Source organism: Amblyraja radiata, chromosome 10 (assembly GCF_010909765.2).
Source record: "Amblyraja radiata isolate CabotCenter1 chromosome 10, sAmbRad1.1.pri, whole genome shotgun sequence".
In the NCBI taxonomy this organism is placed as follows: Eukaryota; Metazoa; Chordata; class Chondrichthyes; order Rajiformes; family Rajidae; genus Amblyraja; species Amblyraja radiata.
Window position 1 is genome coordinate 9,726,251 of NC_045965.1, and position 23,750 is coordinate 9,750,000.

The 23,750-nt window shown below is 43.8% G+C and overlaps 1 protein-coding gene across 1 annotated transcript in view; it reads left to right on the forward strand.

Moving 5' to 3' along the window:
• Positions 1-23,750, forward strand: part of kcnt2 (potassium sodium-activated channel subfamily T member 2) — a 302,520-nt gene that overhangs the window by 73,696 nt on the left and 205,074 nt on the right. Inside the window, 5 exon segments of the mRNA XM_033029131.1 lie at positions 1,692-1,828; positions 9,669-9,732; positions 13,751-13,859; positions 21,015-21,123; positions 23,612-23,668. Of these exon segments, the coding sequence (XP_032885022.1) occupies positions 1,692-1,828; positions 9,669-9,732; positions 13,751-13,859; positions 21,015-21,123; positions 23,612-23,668 (476 nt within the window).

The window sequence follows — 23,750 nt, forward strand, 5'->3', positions numbered from 1 at the left end:
CTGTTTCACTGCTGTAATCTGTTCTAAATTTAAACTACTTTGAAATCTAATAAATTTAGAATCATGCAAACTCCACACAGATAGCACTCGAGGCCAGGATTGAACCTGCGTCTCTGACGCTGTGAGGCAGCAGCTCTACCAGCTGTATCACTGTGTCGACAATTCTATTGCAATAGTTAGTACAATATCTAATTATGCAGATTTGTGCAAAATCAGAAACTATTAAATAAATATTATATGTTTGGAGTTCAATCATATTTACACTCATTCTTGGGGTGACAAAGTCACTTGGATGAGTTTCATTGAGTGGTATAATTTATACTGATGTATTGTGAAGTAAACAATAGTTACACAGGACAAACAATGTGATTTTTATGGTGTTTACACAGTTGGCATTTATAAATGTTGCTCAGTTGACAGTAAATCTTTCATGTTGCCCACACGGGAAAAGATAATCCAATAAATAAAAGTGATTTTGTGCTTCATGGATAAAGGCATGATGTTGCATGATAGCCAGAAAATCTAGGCCAGAAAATTCATTTTTTATGAACATAATACCATGTTTCCAGTTTAGAGTTATCAGGAATTAGTACAGGTAAGTTGCATCCTGATTACAAAGACTGATTTATCTGCTGTTTTATAATAAATATATCAGGTAGATAAGAGATGATCTTGGCACCATGTTTGGCGCAGACATTGTGGGCTGACGTGCCTGTTCCAATGCTGTACTATGTTCTATTTATCAACAAAAGTAAATTGGTGAGGCAACCACCTTTCCTTTCAGTGTACAATTCCATTATGCAGAGCATAGCGAAACTTCTGGCTCAGATTTCGTTTTCTACAAATGATGCCCTATTTTTGTGTGAACCAGTCTGATTTGGCTTCTAAGTGTTCTCAGATACAGAGCGGTACAGCACAAGGATCCGGCCTCTCGGCACATATTGTCTGTGGCGAACATTATGCCAAGGTGAACTCATATTCTCTGCCTGCACGTGATCCATATCCCTCCATTCCCTGCTTATCCATGTGCCTGTCCAAAAGTCTCTCAAACTCCACTATAAGTTCTGCCTCCATCACCACCACTGGCAGAGTGTTCCAGACACTCACCATTCCCTGTATTAAAAAAAACATTTATTTTCAAACTTGTCTCAATTAGGATCTGTGAAAAAGCAAGGGAACATATTTCTTTCTGAGCAAAACACAAAGTGCTGGAGGAAGGCAGTGAGTGAGGTAGCTTTGGGGCAGGGAATGGACAGACATGTTTCAGATTGAGACCATTCCATTCATAGATACTTGCTCAAGATTCCAGCACCTGGTCCTTGTGGCTCCATAATTCTTACCGAGTCTGAAGAAGGCTCTCGACCCAAAACAGTGTCTCTCCATTATGTCCGCAGATGCTGCCTGACTCACTGAGATCCTCCCGCACTTAGTGTTTTGCTCGAGACTCCAGCACCTGCAGTTCCTGTGTCTCCATATTTCTGAAGAAAAGTCCCGACCTGGAATGTCACCTGTCCATTCCCTCCACAAATGCTGCCTGACCCGCTGAGTTCCTCCAGCATTGTGCATTTTGTTCAACATATTTCTTTCAGCTGATGTTATTTGACAAACAAACAATATTTCATCGATGCTCGTGCTTCAAAATGCAAGAAAATATATCTTGTATTCTAAATATATTTATGGCTTAATTGCAGGATTACTATGTGGTGATACTTTGTCCTACTGAAATGGACATACAGGTTCGAAGAGTGTTGCAAATTCCAATGTGGGCACAAAGAGTGATCTACCTACAAGGATCAGCGTTGAAAGATCAGGACCTCCTGAGGGCCAAGTAAGTTAGTACACCCTTGAAGTCTTGTTCATTGGTTCTAAGGCTAAATTGGGGCAAACGTATCTCAGCCTCTAATTTTAACTCAACTTGGTGCAGCACACAGATTGAGGAGGCTTGTAGACTTGTAGCATTGTAGGAAGACCCAAATCTGGGGAAGGATTTGAGAACAAGATGAGAAAGTCATACTGTTTGGGCGACACAGTAGCGCAGTGGGTAGAGCCGCTGCCACAGAGAACCAGAGACCCGGACTTGATTCTGACCTTGGGCGCTGTCTGTCTGGAGTTTCTCCCTGTGACCACGTGGGTTCCCTCTGGGTGCTCCGGTTTCCTCCCACATCCCAAAGACTTGCAGGTTTGTAGGTTAATTGGCCTTTGTAAATTGCCCTTTGGTATGTAGGGAGTGGATGAGAATGTAGGATAACACACTAGAACTAGTGAGAACGAGTGATTGACTATTGGCGTGGATTTGGTGGGCAGAACAGCATGTTTCCATGTTGTATCTTTCAAATAATTAATCAATTTGTGCCAAGAAACTCCAACACATTTGTTGAGCAATGATCAACCCAATTTTGCAACCTACACACTAGGGGCAATTAACAGAAGCCAATTAACCTACAAACCTGCAAGTTTTTGGGATGTGGGAGGAAACCGGAGCACCCAGAAGAAGCCCACGTGGTCACAGGGAGAACGTGCAGACAGCACCCGTAGTCAGGATCGAACCCGGCTGAAAATAAGAGACATCAGGAACTGCAGGTGGTGGATTCCTGAGCAAAACACAAAGTGCTGGAGGACCACATTGGGTCAGGCGGCATCTGTGGAGGAAATGGACAGACTAAAGATGGATCCCGACCTGAAATTCAGCACCTTGGGTCTCTGGCACTGTGAGGCAGCAACTCTACTGCTGCGCCATTGTGCTGCCCTGACTCTCATTTCAAACTAATGTTTGTACAGAGGGCTAGCGAGCAGTAGTTAAAGCAGCTGGAGATATTCCAATGCGCAGGGCATGACTACAATTAAAGCCATGGCCCGCACTTTTATCTTGCAGGAGGCAAGAGTGGAAATACTTTGCTTGCCTGAAGAAGCTCTGAAAAGCAATTATTTAACGGGGATGTTTTTAGTGTGTCTAGACAGAACTGAGCTTGCTTTTAAAAGAGCTCTGAGAACTCTGAGATTGCCCAGGCAATTTTCCAGACTGAACAGAGAAAATCTAAGCTTAAAAATATGTGGCAGGCACCCCGTGGAATTTTCCATTTGGTATTCTCATGACAGAATGGGGATGATGAAATTCAGAGTATGCGATGCTCTTGAAGTTAACATGTATCACACTATGTTACTCACACAGCTCCCACATCTTACTCACAATCATATCACTGAAGATAGACACAAAATGCTGCAGTAACTCAGTGGGACAGGCAGCATCTCTGGAGAGAAGGAATGGGTGACTTTTCGGGTCGAAACCCTGCTTTAGACTGAGAGTCGGGATCATTGTTAGCTAGAGGAAGCTGACCAAAAAGCATACACAGATAAAATCAGGAGGGCAGTCTGACTGGTCGGAGAACTAGGACGGGGGATGGATGGAGAGAGGGAGAAAGCAAGGGTTACTTGAAGTTAAAGAAGTCAATATTCATACCGCTGGGGTGTAAGCTGCCCAATCTAAATATGAGGTGCTGTTCTTCCAATTTGCATTGGGCGTCACACTGACAGTGGAGAGGGGCCTGCTCATGAACTCTGGCGGACATAGATAGGTGATGTTTGGGGTTGGGCCCTTCTTCAGACTGATTGTCGTGGGGGGGGGGGGGGGGAAGAAAGCTGGAAGAGAGGAGGGGCAGGATAAAGCCTAGCAAGTGATGGGTGGATACAAGTGAATGGTGGGTTGGGGGGGTTATTGGCAGATGGTTTGACAAAAGCCAGCAATCAATAGATAAAACGTGTGAGATAAGGAGGCAAGGATTTATCTATTTAAACATCTTATCCTATCATTTTTTAGACTTTACTTTAGACTTTAGCGATACAGCATGAAAACTGGCCCTTTGGCCCACCGAGTCCACACCGACCAGTGATCACCCTGTACACTACCACTGTCCTGCACACTAGGGACAATTTATAATTTTTTTTTAACCGAAGCCAAGTAACCACAGACCTGTACGTCTTTGGAGTGTGGGAGGAAACAAGAGCACCCGAGGGTTACCCATATGGTCACAGGGAGAACATATAAACTCCGTACAGACAGCACCCATAGTCAGGATCGAACCCTGGTCTCTGATGCTGCAAGGCAGCAATTCTACCACTGCACCACTTCTTGCTGTTCGTTGATTCCATTAAATGCATCACTCCTGTTGACTATATATTCATTTTTCCTTTTTCTACTTTCCATCCCACTGGTTATTTCCTGCAGTCCTCTTCAATATCACCTTCGCCCTGTACAAAAATAAATAATCCACTAAGTTACAGAAGCAGTTCTTGCAAATACTAGCACTGGAACAGTTCCACTTAAACCACTGGCATTCTGCAAATAACCTGTTATTATTAAAGGCCCATTCCTGGGTATTGAGTCCAATTCTAGCTATGGAGTGAATGCTTAAGGTCAAGTGGATAAGTTGCCCTCTCATAGCGGCAACAAGTACATGGGCAGGCCGTGAAACCTGGGCTTGTTCATCAAACAGAGAACTGAAGGCATTTAAAATAATGAAAGACTTACTGAGAGTGAATGGGAACGGATTTGAGTGCCAGAAGCAGAAGGCATCAATTAAAGGTAATAGTGAAAGGAGGCCAGAAAGAAAGCTTTTTTTGTGCAGTGTGTGGCTAGAATTGTGAGCAGCTTCTCATCAAGAAACAAACCTCCTCAACAGCCAGGATTTGGAGAGAAATAATGCTGTTCTAGACCCCATAGTACATAGAACATCATCGGAACACACCCTTCGGCCGACAATGTCTGTGCCGAACAAGATGCCAAGACTAACTCTTCTCGGCCTCCACATAATCCATATCCCTCCATTCCTTGCATAACCACGTGCCGATCCAATAATCTCTTAAATGCCACTATTCTATCTACTTCCACCACCACCCCTGGCAGTGTGGTACAGACACTCACCACCCTTTGTGCAACCGCAAAATAAAGCATCCTCTTGGCCCGCGCATCTCCTTTAAACTTTGTCCCTTTCACATTAAAGCTATGACTAGTCTTTGACATTTCCATTCGGAGAAATAGGGTCTGACTGTCTACCTCATCGAAACCAGGTTAGATGACCAGGTTCTAACCTGCTGTTCCCCATGTAAATGCCAGCACATTCAAGATCCCAATGCAGGAAATGGGTGGAGAGATGGAATTTAATCCAGGCAAGTGCGAGGTTTCGATACAAGGAACTGCAGATGCTGGACTCAAGTGTAGGACACAAAGTGCTGGAGGAACTCAGCGGATCAGGCAGCATCTCTGGAGGAAATGGATAGGTGACATTTGGGTCAGGACCTTGATCAGTGCGAGGCATTACCTGTTGGGAGGTTGAATGTAAGGGTAAAGTATACAGTTAATGGCAAGACCCTTATAGGCATCGATGTACAGAGGGAATCTAGGTCCCTGAAAAAGGCAACATAAGTAGGTGTAGGCAGTGGGGATTGGTTTATCTTGGCATTAGGTTCAGTGGGTATTGTGAGCTGAAGGGCCAGTTCCTGAGCTGCACTGTGGAACATGGAATTAGGCCCTTCAGCCCAACTTTCCCATGCTGACCAATATGTCCTATCTGCACTCATCCTACCTGCCTGCGTTTGGCCCATATCCCTCTAAACCTATCCAATCCATGTACCTGTCTAAATGTTTCTTAAATGTTGCAATAGAACCTGCCTCAACTACCTCCTCTGGCAGCTTGGTCCATATATTCACCACCCTTTGTGTAAAAAAGGTTACCCGTCAGGTTCCTATTAAATCATTCCCCCCCTCACCTTAAACCTATGATTTCTGGTTCTCGATTCCCCTACTCTGGGCACAAAACTCTGTGTGTTACCTAATCTATTCCTCTCATGATTTTGTACACCTCTATAAGATCACCCCTGATCCTCCTGTGCTCCAAGGAGTAAAGTCCTAGCCTGCTCAACCTCCCCCAATTGCTCAGGCCCTCGAGTCCTGGCAACATCCTCATGAATTTTCTCTGTGCCCTTTCCAGCTTGACAACATCTTTCCTTAATATGGTGACCAAAACTGTTGGAGAGAAGGGGGGATAAAAGGGAAATGAGGGGCTCAGAGATGCAAGATGAGTGTACAAAGGAGCAGGGTGACTGGGGGAAGGGTTACGCCTCTTTCACCCCACACCCCCTAACAAGACCACCACAATCAGTCTGAAGAAGGTTCCCGACTCAAAACGACACCTATCCATGTTCTCGAGATGCTGCCTGACCAGCGCTTACTCCAGCACTTTGTGTTATTCCTTGTAAACCAGCATCTGCAGTTCTTAGTTTCTTTATTATCTCACTTGTCAGTTATTAAGCTACATAATAATTCTCTCCCATTGTAACCAACAAGAATAATATCAATATTAGCAGCAGGCTGATAAACTATGATGTTTTGGGTCAGGAGATGGAAAGAAAACTTGGTAGACACAAAGAGCTGGAGTAACTGAGCGGGTCAGGCAGCATTGCTGGAGAACATGGATAGAGGATGTTTTGGGTCGGGACCCTTCTTCAGACTGGCCCTCCAGCATTTTCTGTCTATCTTTGGTATGAACCTGCATTTGCAGTTCATTTTTTTACCAAGAAAACTTTGTAAGCAGGAGCAGGGTAAGAAATGTGTTACTGACTGCACTCCGTATGAAGAGCCCAGCAGCGGTCACGCAGCCTAACAATTCTCTTAAACTGGTTTAGGTTAGTTTAGTTTAGAGATACAGCGCGGAAACAGGCCCTTCAGCCCACAGAAACGGTGGAATGATGGTGGAACATAAATGGCAGGAGTTTCTGGGCATAATCTGGAAGACGCAGGATCATTTCATTCCAAAAAGAAAGAAAGATTCTAAGGGGAGTAGGTGCAACCGTGGCTGACGAGAGAAGTTGGGGATAGAATAAAACTAAAAGAAACGATGTATAACACAGCAAAGAGTAGCCGGAAGCCAGAGGATTGGGAAACTTTCATAGGACAACAGAAGGAAACAAAACGGGCAATACGGGCTGAAAGGATGAAGTACGAGGGGAAGTTGGCCAGGAATATAAAGAAGGACAGTAAAATCTTATTTAGATATGTTAAGGGAAAAAGAATAGCAAAGTCAAATGTGGGTCCCTTGAAGGCAGACACGGGTGAAATTATTATGGTGAACAAGGAAATGTCAGAAGAGTTGAACAGGCACTTCGGATCTGTCTTCACTAAGGAAGACACAAAACAATCTCCCAGATGTACTGGAGGTCAGAGGATCTAAGGGGGTAGAGGAACTGAAATAAATTTTCATTAGGCGAGAAATAGTATTGGGTAGGCTAATGGGACTGAAGGATGATAAATCCCCTGGGCCTGATGGTCTGCATCCCAGGGCCCTCAGGGAGGTGGCTCTAGAAATAGTGGACGCATTGGTGATCATTTTCCAATGTTCAATAGATTCAGGATCAGATCCTGCGGATTGGAGGATAGCTAATGTTATCCCACCTTTCAAGAAAGGAGCGAGAGAGAAAACAGGGAATTACAGACCAGTTAGCCTGACTTCGGTGGTGGGAAAGATGCTGGAGTCAATTATTAAAGAGGTAATAATGTGGCATTTGGATAGCAGTAAAAGGATTAGTCCAAGTCAGCATGGATTTATGAAAAGAAAATCATGCTTGACTAATCTTCTGGAATTTTTTGAGGATGTGACAAGTAAAATGGATGAAGGGGTGCCAGTGGATGTAGTGTACCTAGACTTTCAAAAAGCCTTTGATAAGGTCCCGCACGGGAGACTGGTGACTAAAATTAGAGCACATGGTATTGGGAGTAGGGTGTTGACATGGATAGAAAATTGGTTGGCAGACCGGAAGCAAAGAGTAGGAGTGAACAGGTCCTTTTCAGAATGGCAGGCAGTTGCGAGTGGAGTGCTGCAAGTGCTCGGTGTTGGGGCCGCAACTGTTTGCCATATATATTAATGATTTGGAAGAGGGAATTAGGAGCAACACTAGCAAGTTTGCGGATGACACAAAGCTGGGTGGCAGTGTGAACTGTGAAGAGGATGTTAGGGGGTTGCAGGGTGACCTGAACAGGTTGAGTGAGTGGGCAGATGCGTGGCAGATGCAGTATAATATAGATAAATGTGATGTTATCCACTTTGGCGGCAAAAACAAGGGGGTAGATTATTATCTCAATGGGGTTAGGTTAGGTAAGAGGGAGGTGCAGCGAGACCTGGGTGTCCTTGTACACCGGTCACTGAAAGTTGGCGTGCAGGTACAGCAGGCAGTGAAGAAAGCTAATGGAATGTTGGCCTTCATTACAAGAGGATTACAGTATAGGAGTAAAGAGGTTCTTCTGCAGTTGTATAGGGCTCTGGTAAAACCACATTAGGAGTAATGTGTACAGTTTTGGTCTCCTAATTTGAGGAAGGACATCCTTGTGATTGAGGCAGTGCAGCGTAGGTTCATGAGATTGATCCCTGGGATGGCGGGACTGTCATATGAGGAAAGAATGAAAAGACTAGGCTTGTATTCACTGGAGTTTAGAAGGATGAGGGGCTATCTTATAGAAACATATAAAATTATAAAAGGACTGGACAAGCAAGATGCAGGAAAAATGTTGGGCGGGTCCAGAACCAGGGGCCACAGTCTTAGAATAAAGGGGAGACCATTTAAGACTGAGATGAGAAGAAATTTTTTCACCCAGAGAGTTGTGAATTTGTGGAATTCCCTGCCACAGAGGGCAGTGGAGGCCAAATCGCTGGATGGATTTAAGAAAGAGTTAGATAGAGCTCTAGGGGCTAGCGGAATCAAGGGATATAAGGAGAAGGCAGGCACGGGTTATTGATTGGGGACGATCACCCATGATCACAATGAATGGCGGTTGTGGCTCGAATGGCCTCCTCCTGCACCTATTTTACTTTGTTTCTAGTTGGTGCCAACCAGTGATCCCGGTACACTAGCATTATCCTGCACACTAGGGACAAATTACAATTTTTATCAAAGCCTATTAATCTACAAGCCTGTACGTCTTTGGAGTGTGGGAGAAAACTGGAGAACCAGAGAAAGCCCACACAGTCACAGGGGGAATGTACAAACTCCGTACAGACAGCACCCGTGGATCAAACCTGGGTCTCTGGCGCTGTAAGGCAGCAACTCCACTGCTGCGCCACCGTGCCAGCCCTTATATAATATATTATTAACTTCATTACTTTTTGTATTCCCGGCAGCACTATTCTGTCAGCCACTCATTGACAATCATTAGTTGTTTAACAAGAAGGAAATATCCTTCTACAGCACTGAAACAGAAAGATTGACGTTAATCGCGACATCGTATATTTGAAAAAGTTGTGCTTCCTTCAAAATAATCCATTAAGTCATCTTGGAAAAAAGATAATGAAAGGAGTTTTTGCAGCGAGTTTGCATTTTGAGGTTCTTCTGATAGCTAAGAGGCACACAAGCTTTGTTGCTGTGCCTCGTAACACCAAGTGAAATTGTCTTAATGAGAAATGTGTGTGTGAATCATTCCTATCTGTTCATGACTCTGCTGCAAGAGGCTGTGTGAAGCTGGTATCAAAGTTACATTGGACAGCCAGAAGCATTTGAGATGCAGTATGTTGTCACTGTACCAGTTGCAAATATATCACAAACTTGTTAATGAGTGTCAAATATTTGTCTTTCCTTTGATCCATAAATGCTGCCGCCCTTCACAACGGTGTCTCCTGGTAATTCAGAATGGATGATGCCGAAGCCTGCTTTATCCTGAGCAGCCGATATGAAGTCGACAGGACAGCTGCTGTAAGTTTTATTTACATTGGGCTAATATCTGTCATATATTATCCAAAAGAAAATGAGCTGTGGGTTAGAACAGTGAGAAATCAAACGGAAAATACATTTTAGTTGGTGAAATCTTAATAAACCAGATGGCCTTTTCTTTTCAGATGGTCCTGGTCTTTTCTCACGTCCCATTCTCCCCCCCCCCCCCTCACCCCCCCCCGTTTAAGTCTGAAGAAGGGTCCCAAACTCAAACATCACCTATCCTTTATCTCCATAGTGGCTGCCTGACCTGCTGAGTTACTCCAGCACTTTGTGTATTGTTTTTAAGGTGCTAATCTACTTAGATATGGTATGGTCTTAGATCTGAATGGTCTGCGTATACTTTGGAAGTCTTGGTAAGAGAAATACCCTAACAAAAAAACAAATTCTCGAAGCATTTCTTTGTTTATAAGCAGTGACGTCTGGTAACGCTGCGTGTAGATTTGTCAGTGTAAGTGCAAGAACTTGAAAAAAGAGACAAAGTGCTGGAGTAACTCAGCGGGTCAGGCAGCTTCTCTGGAGATCATGGATAGGTGACGTTTCGGGTTGGGGCCATTCTTCAGACTGATTGTAGGGGAGGGAAAGAAAACTAGAAGAGAGGAGGGGTGGGACAGAGTCTGGAAAGTGATAGGTGGATATAAATAAGGGGGGGATATTCATAGGCAGATGGTTGGACAAAGGCCAGAGATGAAAAGACAAAAAGTGTAGGATTAGGAGATAATAATAATAATAATAATAATACATTTTATTTATGGGCGCCTTTCAAGAGTCTCAAGGACACCTAAATGATAGAAGAGGCATGATATGTGATACTAGAGGAAGGAATATAGGTGGAAGGGGATGAGGCAAAGGGAAAAGTGAGAAATGGGAGTGCATCTCGGTGGGGCACAGGGAAGGGGTATTTTAGAAGATTAGTTACCTAAAATTGGGGAATTCAATCGACATATAGTGCTGGAGTAACTCAGCAGGTCAAGCAGCATGCCTGGAGAAAAGGAATAGGTGACGTTTCAGGTCAGAACCCTTCTGCAGATTGAATTCAATGTTCTGCAAGAAGTTGAAGTTTGACTTTTACATGACAGATGGGATGATGTGTAATTCAGCAACAGAGGATCTTGATGAATGTTTCAGTGATTAAAGACACTAATGTACAACAGTGTTTCAGCAAAAAACTGCTGCGAATTAATTGCACCCAAATCCTTTAACAACAGAAAGAAAACAATGTAACACCATGCTGATTCTTGTGGATTTTGCTTGCCTTTCTTGCAAACCCTGCCTCACATTTTTCATTTATTAAACCAAAACATTTAGCAACTTTAAACTTGTCACAAATTAAACTTTAGGAGCGTACCTCGGTTTAAATGTTCCAGAATCACGCTACCTGACAAATGCTGTTCATATTTAATAAATTTTTCTCTAATTGTTAAAACATAGAACAGTACAGTACAAGAACAGGCCCTTCGGTCCACAATGTCTGTGCTGAACATAATGTCAAGACCATCATCACTTATCTGACTACACATAATCCATATCCCTCCATTCCCTGCATATCCATGTGCCGATCCAAAAGTATCTTAAACACCACTATCGTCTTTGTCTCCACCACCACTCCTGGCAACACATTCCAGGCAGTCACCCCACTCTGTGTAAAAACACACTTGCCCCACTCATCTTTAAAATTTCTCCCCCCACCTCATTAGTGTTTGGTATTTCTATCCTGGGGGAAAAAAGTTTTTGACTATCTACATTATCAGTGCCTCTCCGTCCAACCTCTACCTCTATCCTCTAATCCAGGCATCGTTTCTGGTAAACCTCCTCCGCATCCTTCCTGTAATGGTGCAAGCGGAGCAGCATGCAATACTCCAAATGTGACCCGACCAAAGTCCGATAGAGCTGCATCCTGACTTCTTGACTCTTATACTCAATGACCCAATGAAGGCAAGCATGCCATATGCCTTCTTGACCACTCAATCTACATGCGTTGCTACTTTCAGGGAGTTAGGGACCTGAAGTCATGAAGTGTGACATTATTTTCAAGTTTTATGTTCCAGGATTAGTTCCAGTTGATTTTACTGAGATCTTTTATTTTGCCCACTTCACCTCATCTGTCTTTCTTACTCACCCTGGCTTTGGAGCCCTGAAGGACAACTGGCTAATGGGTGATATCATTTCCTACGCTTTTTCCCTGAAAGTGGCAACACAGGTAGGTTTAACAGAATGCTTCCTGGATTATGGAGTATTGGATACAAGGAGAGGTTGGATAGACTTGGATTGTTTACTCTGGATAGACCTGAGTATGAAGGGGTGACCCGATAGAAGTATGTAAAACTATGAGCGGCCTAGATATGGTAGACAGTCACATCCTTTTTCCCACGATGGAAATTTCAAAGACCATGGTCAAAGCTGAAAGTGAAAGGGCCAAAGTTTACAGGAATTGTGCGGGGCATGTTTTTTTTTTACACAGAGGGTGGTGGGTGCCTGGAACGTGCTGCCAGGGATGGTGGTGGAGGCAGATACGATAGTGGTGCTTAAAGGGCCTGTCCCACTTAGGCGTCATTTGCGCATCATTTACGCATCAGGCGGGTAGTGACTGACGCGCGACTGTCGCGAGACAATCGTCTAGCAGTACGACAGTCGTGCGACAAGCACTCTTGAGGGCCCTGCTTCTTTTGGGCGCCATTTGCGATGTCGTTTGTACTTAGTCCGATCTCCGTGGCGAGGATATTCCCAGTGAAAATTATACCCGGGTGGTCACGTGGTGCGGTGCGCAAATGGCGCGCCGACGGCGTACGGGCGGCGCATGGTTACGGACATTGACGCACGGTGACGCATAATAAATTAGCATAGGCAAGGTGGACTAATTCTAACTAATTAATCATGTTCTTCCTCTCTATGCTGAATTTGTTGGACTCATTATCCACTTCAGAATGCACAAAATTGTGAAAATAAGTCACCTCCATTCTAAGACACTGCCCAATACAATTTGCTTATCATGACCTCAAACCTTGATTGACAATAGCCCTTCCAAGTTGAATTTGATAACTTGAGACGTGTTACTACCTAGTTATTTTCTATGTTTTAACATTTAGTATGGCCGCAACATAAACCCTTTAGATTAGATTTTGTTTTTAATTAGGTCCAGCTTTAAGTTTAGTTTTATTATTGTCACGTGTACCGAGGTACAGTGAAAAGCTTTGTATTGGATTCCTTTGTTTCCAATTCGATCAAGTAATACTGTAAATAAATACAATCAAGTCAAACTCAAGTACAATAGATAGAACAAAAGGGAAGATACAGAGTGCAGAATATAGTTCTCAGCATTGTAGCGCACCAGTTCCACAGACAAAGTCTAATGTCCGACAATTAATCAGTAAAAGACTCCAACCAAAATAAAATAAGGAGATTAAAAAAATTACAGATGCTAGTTTACACAAAACGACACAAAGTATCGGAATAACTCAGCGGGTCAGGCAGGATCTCAGGAACGTGAATAGGTGCCGTTTCGGGACGGGATCCTTCTTCAGACTGAGGAATATTGCCGTCTCATCAACTGATATTTTATCAGTAGCTAAGTGTCAATTATTCATAACCATTGCACTGTAAATGGAGGAAATGGCATTAATTAACTAATGTTTAGTTTATGCCCTTTACTGTACAGATGCCATGTACATACGTATATATCTTTCTGACTGAAAGACTGAGGAAGTGTCCCGACCCTAAACATTGCCGATTCATGTTCGCTACCTGACTAACTGAATTACTCCAGCATTTTGTGTCTCAATTATAATATTGTTATGTAAATCAACCTACAACTATAGAACAGAATGGATATAAGGTCACTAATGAGAATTACTTGAGGATAAAGCCGGGCGTAATTCACTCTGTACGGGATTATAGTTGTGTGTTATTTCCTGATATTGTCACCTGCATATTATCTTCATTATGGTTCTCTCTGTCCGCTTCACAAATCTGAATAAGACTTGTTTGTCTATATTTTCACCAGGATCACCAAACTATCTTGAGAGCATGGGCTGTCAAAGACTTTGCACCAAAGTGTCCCCTTTATGTTCAGATATTGAAGCCAGAGAATAAATTCCACGTCAAGTTTGCAGGTAAATTATTGAACAAAAGTGGCTGTGAATTGAATAATTGTGTCCATTGTGTTGGGGGTGGGGGAACGCCCCTCACCTGTATCCACCTATCACTCGCCAGGCTTAGTCCCGCCCCCACCTCGCTTTCAGCTTCCTCCCCTCTACCTCAATCTCTGAAGAAGGGTCCCTTCCCAAAATGTCACTTAACCAGAGCTGCTGCCTGACCTGCTGAGTTATTCCAGCAGTTTGTGTCTTTTTTTAAACCCAGCATCTGCAGTTTCTTGTTTCTACATCTTCAATCAAAAACCTCCTGAAATAACACACTGAAGAAGAAATGTCTTGACCTGAAACGTCGCCTATCCAGAGATGCTGCCTGACCTGCTGAGTTATTTCAGCACACTGTGTCTTTTTGCTGATCATCATTGTTTATGTACACATTCAGATGAAAAACATTTACGTGAAACGATAATGAAGTCAAAATCAGGAGGGTATAATTACATCAAGAAGGTATTAGAACATCAGAGCACTGTTACAGGCTGATGAACAATCTCTATCAGCAACACGTGTCCTATAACAGTGGAACAACAAAACAAGACTCTTGTACTATGTCATAGAGTGATCCAGTGTGGAAACAGGCCCTTCGGCCCAACCTGCCCACACTGGCCAACATGTCCCAACTACATATCCCTCCAAACATGTCCTATCCATGTACCTGTCTAACTGTTTCTTAAACATTGGGATAATCCCAGCCTCAACTACCTCTGGCAGGTTGTTCCATACATCCACCACCCTTTGTGTGAAAATGTTACCCCTCAGATTGCTATTAAATCTTTCCCCCTTCACCTTGAACCTCTGTCCTCTGGTCCTCAATCCCCTTACTCTGGGCAAGAGATTCTGTGCATCTACCCGATTTATTCCTCTCATGATCTGATACACCTTTATAAGATCATCCCTCATCCTCCTGCGCTCCAAGGAATAGAGACTCAGCCTACTCAATCTCTCCATATAGCTCACACCCTCTAGTCCTGGCAACATCCTCGTAAATCTTCTCTGAACCCTTTCAAGCTAGACAATATCTTTCCTGAACGGAACACCATGTGTAAATTTGTAATTAATTCTCCTGTTATCTTGTGCTTAGATGCCACGAGAGAACACAAGATAATATTACAGCTGGTAAATAGACGAAGTTCACCTACAACAGTGGTGATCTATTTGGATATAATTAAAATTTGTATTTTGTAACATTACTAAAAACACCTCCTGACCGATAGTGTTAACTGCTGCACATGGTCCACATTCCTCCATTCCCTGCATATTCTTCTGCTGATCTAAAAGCTCTTTGAATGGCATTATTGTATCTGCCTCCACCTGATACCCTTGGCATCATGTTCCAGGCACCCATCATTCCTGGTGTTACAATAACTTGCCCCACACATCTTCTCTAAACCTTTCCCGCTCTCACCTTGAAGCTGGGCCCTCCAAGATTTGAAATTTCCTAACCAGGAATAAGGTTCTGATTGCCAACCCTATCTATGGTAAATAGTTTCATAATTTTATACGATGGATATTTATCCCAGAGTCCAACTCATAGCATTTTTCAGCTATGACTCGGAGACCACATATTTACTTCTCACTAAAACGTCCGTACAAAACCTACGCTGATATTCCACCCACGATAGACACAAAGTGCTGGAGTAACTCGGCAGGTCAGGCAGCATCTCTGGAGAAAAGGAAGAGGTGACGTTTTGGCTAATGGATGGTCTGAAGAGGGATTCCAACCCGAAACATCACCAATTCCTTTTCTCCAGAGATGCTACCTGACCCACTGAGTTACTCCAGTGCTTTTTGTCTATCTTCAGTATAAACCAGCATCTGCAGTTCCTTCCTCCACTACTGATATTCTACCATTCTAGGGGGAAACTGCCACTTTGTCAGATATGCCGACTCTCAGATAAAAGAAGGTCTTGTCTGATGTCTCAGTTAATAAAAGAAAATCCCCTCAAACCATTTCAACTTCACCGGCCAATCTGTTTCTCTTGACCAATACTGGACATAGTCATACAGCACGGAAACAAGTCTTTCAGCCCAACTCACCCATGCAGACCAAGATGTCCCATCTTAGCTAGTCCCATTTTGCTCACATTTGTTATAGAACCTATCTGAACTACCTCCTCTGGAAGCTCGTTCCATACATCCATCATCCTCTGTGTGAAACAGTTGCCCCTCAGCTCTTATTAAATCTTTCCCTTCTCACCTTAAACCCATGTCCTCTGGATCTTGATTCCTGTACCCTGAGTAAAAGACTCTGTGTATTCACCCTATCTATTACGGTCAAGGTTTTATACACCTCTATAAGATCACCCCTCAGCATCCTGCGCATTCAGCAGGTCAGATAGCACCTCTGGAGAACATGGACAGGTGACATTTCAGGACATGACCCTTCTTCAGATCATTGTTTGATCATTGTCTCCTAAGCGGAGCTTTCTATTGCACTAAAAACGTTACCAATTGAGATGTCCCCTCTTCAGTGGTCCACTTGGGGTGGGAGATTGCAACCTTCACGTGGTCCGCCTGTTTCGATGAATGCAATCAACCTGGTGTGCACAATCAAGTATGATCAAATAGAACAAGTTGTCCTGCAACTTTAGGCTGTGCACACCATACGCAAGAAGAAGAAGTGGTCCACTTGCTAAACATGCAGGGACATCTTGGAGTTGTGAAGGGTAATATATAATGGTCCCTACCTGAAATGTCAGTATCCATGTTCTCCAGAGATGCTGCCTGACTCACTGTGTTACTTCAGCACTTTGTGTCCTTTCTGTATAAATGCAAAAAGTCTGCGGCAGGGTCTTGACCCAAAACGTCATCTATCACTTGCACCCTTTCAAATCTAGTGTACAGTAGTCAGTGTTTGCAATTTTACATATTTGTTGTACTGCTGCAGGTAAGAATTTTTAGTTGAGTTTAGTTTATTGTCACATGCACTGAGGTACAGTGAAAAGCTTTTTGTTGCGTGTCTGCGGAAAGACCACATGATTATAATCGAGCCATTGGTGTTCTGTTATGAGACATATGGCAATAAATCACTCTTGAGTCTTTAGTGGAGAAACACAATGCAGATTGGATGACCCTAGAGTCCAGCACCTCCATTCATAACACAGGGACAGCCATGATCCTCCAGCTTCCAGTCACTATAATTCTCACTCCCACTCTGCACTAAGATCTGTGGTTTGTTTATGTTTTCTCCCTCTCCTCTGTCGCCCCCCCCCCCCCACTTACAATCAGCCTGACGATCCCAAACAAAACCATCACTTATCCACGTTCTCCAGAGATGCTGCCTGACCTGCTGAGTTACTCCAGCACTTTGTGTCCTTTTGTGCATCAACCAGCACCTGCAGTTCCTTGTTTCTAAACATGAATGCGAGTTCTAGCAACAAGTCTTTAGGCTGAACCATTAGCTCTTCCTCTCTTCAAGAATGCTGCCTGACCTGCTGAGTATTTCTGACATTTTCTCCTCTTATTTAAATGCAAAATTCTTCTTTAGCGTTGGGAAGAGGAGCTCCCTTTACCGTAATGCCTCGAGTTGTGGGACAGTCAGTGTTCCAATGAATCCTTGTCATCTAATACAGCACAGACGACAGAATCACTGGTCACAGAATGACACGGGTCAGTGCCTCTCCCCGGGTTCCCCCAGAAATGTTGCTCATGAGATGTCATCTTGAATAAAAGCACTCATTATTGCTTTGGCATCACTAATGATTTCACAGAAACACTATTAAACTATAGTTATTAAAATGATGTATTATATTAACATTCATTTGTGGAGTGATAATCCATCATGTACTTAAATCCCCTGAAGGTTTTATCCACGCAGTTTAGACTTTACTTTATACTTTAGAGATATAGTGTGGAAACAGGCCCTGCATTCAGCCCACCAAGTCCGCATCGATCAGCAATCAGCCCGTACATTAGCACGATCCCAAACACCAGGGACAATTTACAGAAGCCAATTACCCCACAAGCCCACATGTCTTTGGGATGAGGTAGAGTTTCTGCTTTACAGCGCCAGAGACCCGGATTTGATCCCAGCTACGGCTGCTGTCTGTACAGTTTGTATGTTCTCCCTGTGACCGCGTGGGTTTTCTCTGGGTGCTCTGGAGTCCTCCCACATGTACAGATTTGTAGGTTAATTGGCTTTGGAAAAATTGTCTCTAGTGTGTAGGATGGTTTTAGTGTACTGGGTGATCATGGCCGGCATGAATTTGGTGATCTGAAGGGCCTGTTTCCGCACTGTATCTCTAAAGTCAAAAGTAAAGTCTAAAGTCTCTCCTTACACTAACAGCCCCATTATACAGGTAGTCTTCTAGTGAACCTATTCTGCCTTCACATCCTTATGGACAACCCGAATTACACACCAAGTACACCAAATGACCTAACCAAGGTCCAGTAAGGGTTCAGTAAACATGCGCCAAGTAAACAACAATCATCCGAGTTGCTGGAGGTTGTTGAATTTGATATTGTGTCACACAGGCTGAGTTTGACCAGATGTAAGATGATGTACTGCTCATCAAGCTTACATTGGGCCTCATTGGAACAGTTCACAAACCAGGGTGAAATATGTAGAAACAGTGAACAGCAGATGCTGGTTTCCGAAAAAAGGCACAAAGTACTGGAGTAACTCGGGTGGTCAGGCAGCATCTCTGGAGAACATAGAAAGGTTGGCACCCTTCTTCACAGTAGAGTGTGGTGGAGAAAGGGTAGAAAGTTTAAATACAGAAAGGTCTAAAGAAGGGTCTCGACCCAAAACATTACCCATTCCTTCTCTCCAGAGATACTGCCTGTCCCGCTGGGTTACTCCAGAATTTTGTGTTTATCTACAGTGAAAGCCCTGTCCCACTGTACGAGTTCATTCAAGAGCTCTCCCGAGTTTAAAAAAAAAATCAAACTCGTGGTAAGCATGTAGAATGAACGTAGCGGCTACGTCGGAGCTCGGGGACGTCTCTTAGCGGCTCGTAACGCTAACGGCAGGTACTCGGGAAGACTCGCTAATGGCAGGTAAGCTCGGGAAGACTCGTGAAGATTTTTCAGCATGTTGAAAAATGTCCACGAGAGCCCCGAGTACTTACAAGCGGCCATTACCATAAATCTCCAAGTTCGAATCAGGGCAAACCCGGGGAGAACTCTTGAATGAACTCATACAGTGGGATAGGGCTTTTACTTTCAGCAGCACAACAGATATGTAAAATTATGAACACTGTGCACTAGATTGGAAGGTATTCAAGTGAGTGACTTGACACAATGGTACAGCGGTAGAGTTGCTGCCTTAAAGAGCTAGTAGTGCCGCAGACCCGGGTTCGATCCCGACTACGGGTGCTGTCAGTACAGAGTTTGTCCCTTCTCCCCGTGATCGCGCAGGTTTTCTCCGAGATCTTCGGTTTCCTCCCACACTCTAAAGACGTGCAGGTTTGTAAGTTAATTGGCGATATAATTATAAATTGGCCCTAGTGTGTGTAAGGTAGCGTTAATGAACAGGGCATCGCTAGTCGGTGCGAACGGTGGGGCCGAAGGGCCTGTTTCTGCGCTGTATCTCTAAACTAAACTAAACTAAGACTCAATAATCCATCATTCCAATAGCATTTTCCTCAGGTTAAGGGTTTCGACCCGAAACGTTGCCTATTTCCTTCGCTCCATAGATGCTGCCTCACCCGCTGAGTTTCTCCAGCACTTTTGTCTATCACCATGGCAATCATACCTCACCTCTTCCCCCCCCGCCCCCCCCTTCCCCCAATCCCATTTACTCTACAAATTGAAACCTAAGTTGTTTTGCCTGTTTTTCTGTTCTCATAAAGTGTTTTTGACCTGAAATGTTAGCTGTTTCTCTCACCACAGAAGCAGCAAACCGTTTAGATTGTTGTCTGCTATTACTTTGAAGTGTGAACAGGTTTGATGGAAAGTTGATGCTCTGGAAAAGACAGTGATACATTCCACTGACTAATCCCCACTTTTAACATGTACGGCAGATGTTCACAACTCTAATTTTATCTTGGGTAGGGAGCTGAGATATTAACTCATCCTCTGCCTCATTGATGTACAAACTCCACACAGCACTGGGGACGGGGATTGACCTGGGTCACGACAGCTGAGAGGCAGGAGGTCTACCTGCTGTGCCACCCTTCAAACTAGCTGGAATTGAAACAAGACTTTCCCAGAGTAGACCAGGACGAAAATTGCAACCAAGGCATAAAAACCTTGTTTTATCACTTGCTGATTTCCCCTGCTATCTTTGAAATTGCATTCAGCTGCCCGTTCCCTTTTTAGTTTAGGTTTAGAGTAGATTGAGAGATACAGCATGGAAACAGGTCCTTTAGCCCATCGAGTCCTCGCTGACCAACTATCACCCGTACTCTAGTTCTATGTCCCACACACTGGGAGGCCAATTAATCTACAAACCCACACGTCTTTGGAATGTGTCAAAGTATTACAAGGAGTATGATTACAACAACTCATCCACTCTGTCTCCGCTAACAGAGGGTTAAAATCCCACCACATGCACGGTATATCTTGAGGTATGTGACCTCATATAAAAACATTTAGCTGGTGGATGTTGGAAAGGCTTGGATAGAGCAGAGGATGTGTCTAGTCATGGGAGAGTCTAGGGCCGGTGGGCACAGCTTCAGAATAAAAAAAGACTTACCTTTAGAAAAGGAGATGAGGAGGAATTTCTTTAGCCATAGCGTAGAATTCATTGCCACAGACAATGTTGGAGGCCAAGTCATTAGGTATTTTAAAGTGCAGAGTGATGAGTTCTTGATTAGCAAGGGCGTCAAAGGTTACAGGGAGAAGGCAGGAGAATGGGGTGGATGAGGAACTCATCATGAGTGTTTTATTGCCAAATGAAGGAATGAAATTCATACTTGCAGCAGCACATCAGAGATGTAAATATGGTACTCTGTAAAACCTGTAAATAAACAAACAAAAAGTTCAGTATAGAAAGATTAAAAAAACAAGACAAATGAATAAACAGTAATAGTGCAGTGACACAAATAGTGTTTTGCTGAGGTGTGAAAAGTGAGGTGTCTGTGCATCATTAATAAATTATAGTCAGTTGACTAACAAGTCAATTGATAAATTCATGCAATTCTAGTTACACCATTTAATTGTTGTATTTTTATTTAGATCATGTTGTATGTGAAGAAGAATTCAAATATGCCATGCTGGCGTTAAACTGCATCTGTCCAGCTACATCAACACTGATCACTCTGCTTGTACACACTTCCAGGAGCCAGTAAGTGCTTTTTCTTTGCATGATATATTAGCTTTCTTTCCTGAAATTCTGTGATTTTGACCAGACCCCTGAGTATACTGTATCAGTCCATCTAAACTACATCAGGATAGATGCAAAAAGCTGGAGTTGGGCAGCATCTCTAGAGAAAAAGCAATAGGTGCTGTTTTGGGTCGAAACCCTTCTACATACTGAGGGTCAGGGAAGAGTGGATACATCAGTATATGGATATGGGTGACACAGTAGTGCAGCGGTAGAGTTGCTACCTTACAACACCAATCTCTCCCGACCTACGTCCAAGATACCTCACATGCCCTTCGTCGCTTTAATGAATTCCGCTTTCCGAGCCCCCACTCCCTCATCTTTACTATGGATGTTCAGTCACTCTACACCTCTATCCCCCACCAGGAAGGCCTTAAAGCCCTCCATTTCTTCCGCAACCGCAGAACCATCCAGTAACCCTCTACTAACACTCGACTCCACCTAGCGGAGCTGGTCCTCACCATCACAACTTCTCCTTTGACTCCTCCCACATCCTCCAAGTACAAGGTGTAGCTATGAGCACCTGCATGAGCCCCAGCTATGCCTGCTTCTTTGTAGGGTATGCTGAACAATCCCTGTTCCAGGCGTACACTGGCCCTATCCCCGAACTCTATCTCCGTTACATTGATGACTGCATCCTGCACCCATGCAGAACTCATGGACTTCATCAACTTCACCACCAATTTTCATGCTGCACTCAAATTACCTGGACCACCTCCAGCAACTCCCTCCCCTTTCTTGATCTCGCAGTCTCCATCACAGGAAATAAACTATCGACTGATGTCTATTACAAAAACCCACTGACTCCCACAACTATCTCGACTACACTTCTTCCCACCCTGCAAAGACTCTATCCCCTACTCCTAATTCCTCCCTCTACATCACATCTGCGCCCAAGATGAGGTGTTCCACACTAGAACATCCGAGATGTCCTCATTCTTTAGGGAACGGGGGTTCCCTTCTCCCATCATAGATGAGGCTCTCACTCGTGTCTCATCGGTACCCCACAGCTCTGCCCTTGCTCCCCCTCCCCCTAGTCGCAACAGAGACAGAGTCCCCCTTGTCCTTAGCTTTCACCCCTTCAGTCGTCGCATGCAACACATAATCCTCTGAAATTTTTGCCACCTCCAACTGGATCCCAACACTAGTCACACCTTCCCATCTCCACCCCTTTCCACACCGTTCCCTCCGCAACTCCCTAGTTAACTCATCCCTTCTCACCCAAACCACCCCCTCCCCAGGTACCTTCCCCTGCAACCGCAGAAGATGCAACACATGTCCCTATATCTCCTCCCTCAACTCTGTCCAGGGACTCCAATGGTCCTTTCAGTTTAGGCAGAGGTTCACTTGTACCTCCTCCAACCTCATCTACTGTATCCGTTGTTCAAGATGTTGACTCTTATACATCAGCGAGACCAAACGCAGACTGGGCAATCGTTTTGCTGAACACCTTTGCACAGCCCGCCTGAACCAATCTGATCTCCCGGTTGCTGGAAACTTTAATTATCCTTCCCATTCCCATACTGACCTTTCGGTCCTAGATCTCCTCCATTGTCAGGGTGAGGCTAAACGCAAATTGGAGGAACAGCATCTCATATTTTGCTTGGGAAGTTTATGCCCAGTGGTATGAATATTGGTTTCTCTAACTTCAAGTAACCCCGGCATTCCCTCTCTCTCTATCCCTTCCACACCCAAGTCCCACCAGCTTCTCGTTTCCACTCAACAAACAGCTAACAATGGCCTGTTTCCTTTGTCATCATTACATTTTTGCATATCTTTCATTCATTATTCTTTATCTCTCCACATCATCATCCATATCTCTCGTTTCCCTTTCCCGTGATTTTCAGTCTAATGAAGGGTCTCGACCTGAAATGTCACCCATTCCTTCTCTCCAGAGATGCTGCCTGAGTTACTCCAGCTTTTGGTTTGTCTATCTTTGGTTTGTAGGTTAATTGGCTTCAGTAAAATTGTCAATTGTCCACAGTGTGTTGGACGGTGCTAGTGTACAGGGTGATCGCTGGTCATTGCGGACTCAATGGGCTGAACAGCCAATTTCCACGCTGTACCTCTAAAATCAAAAGTCAAAAGATATGAGGGCAAAATTTAGGCTGACATTGATGTGCGCTGCTGCAGAAAATGTTGCAAATGTAATTAGACAATGAAAATAATTTGTGCTTGAAAGTTCAGGTGGATTTTTCAATCCCCCAGCATTATTCAAACAACGGGGCTTAACTCTTGGTGATCTTGTTAATTTTCCTTCCTTAACTCATAACAGTGAAGATGAAGGTGTTTCTGTCTAATTGAGACTTTTAGTTGGAACAGGCTCTTTTATGATTGTATATAAAACAAAAGGCTCTGCATTATTAATACACTTCACAGTGTGGAATGCAATAGTGAGTTATCGAGTGAGAAGTCTCAGACTGATTGCACATCATTTCATCATTTTTAGATCAGCGCCATGGGAGGCATTTAGACAACTCGCTGGAACGAAGCAAGCCGTAAACAGGTGAAATACGTGCGTGTGTGCAATGATGTATCTATCAGCTGTGTACCTGTTGTTTATGGAACTACCAGGATTAGTTCTCCAC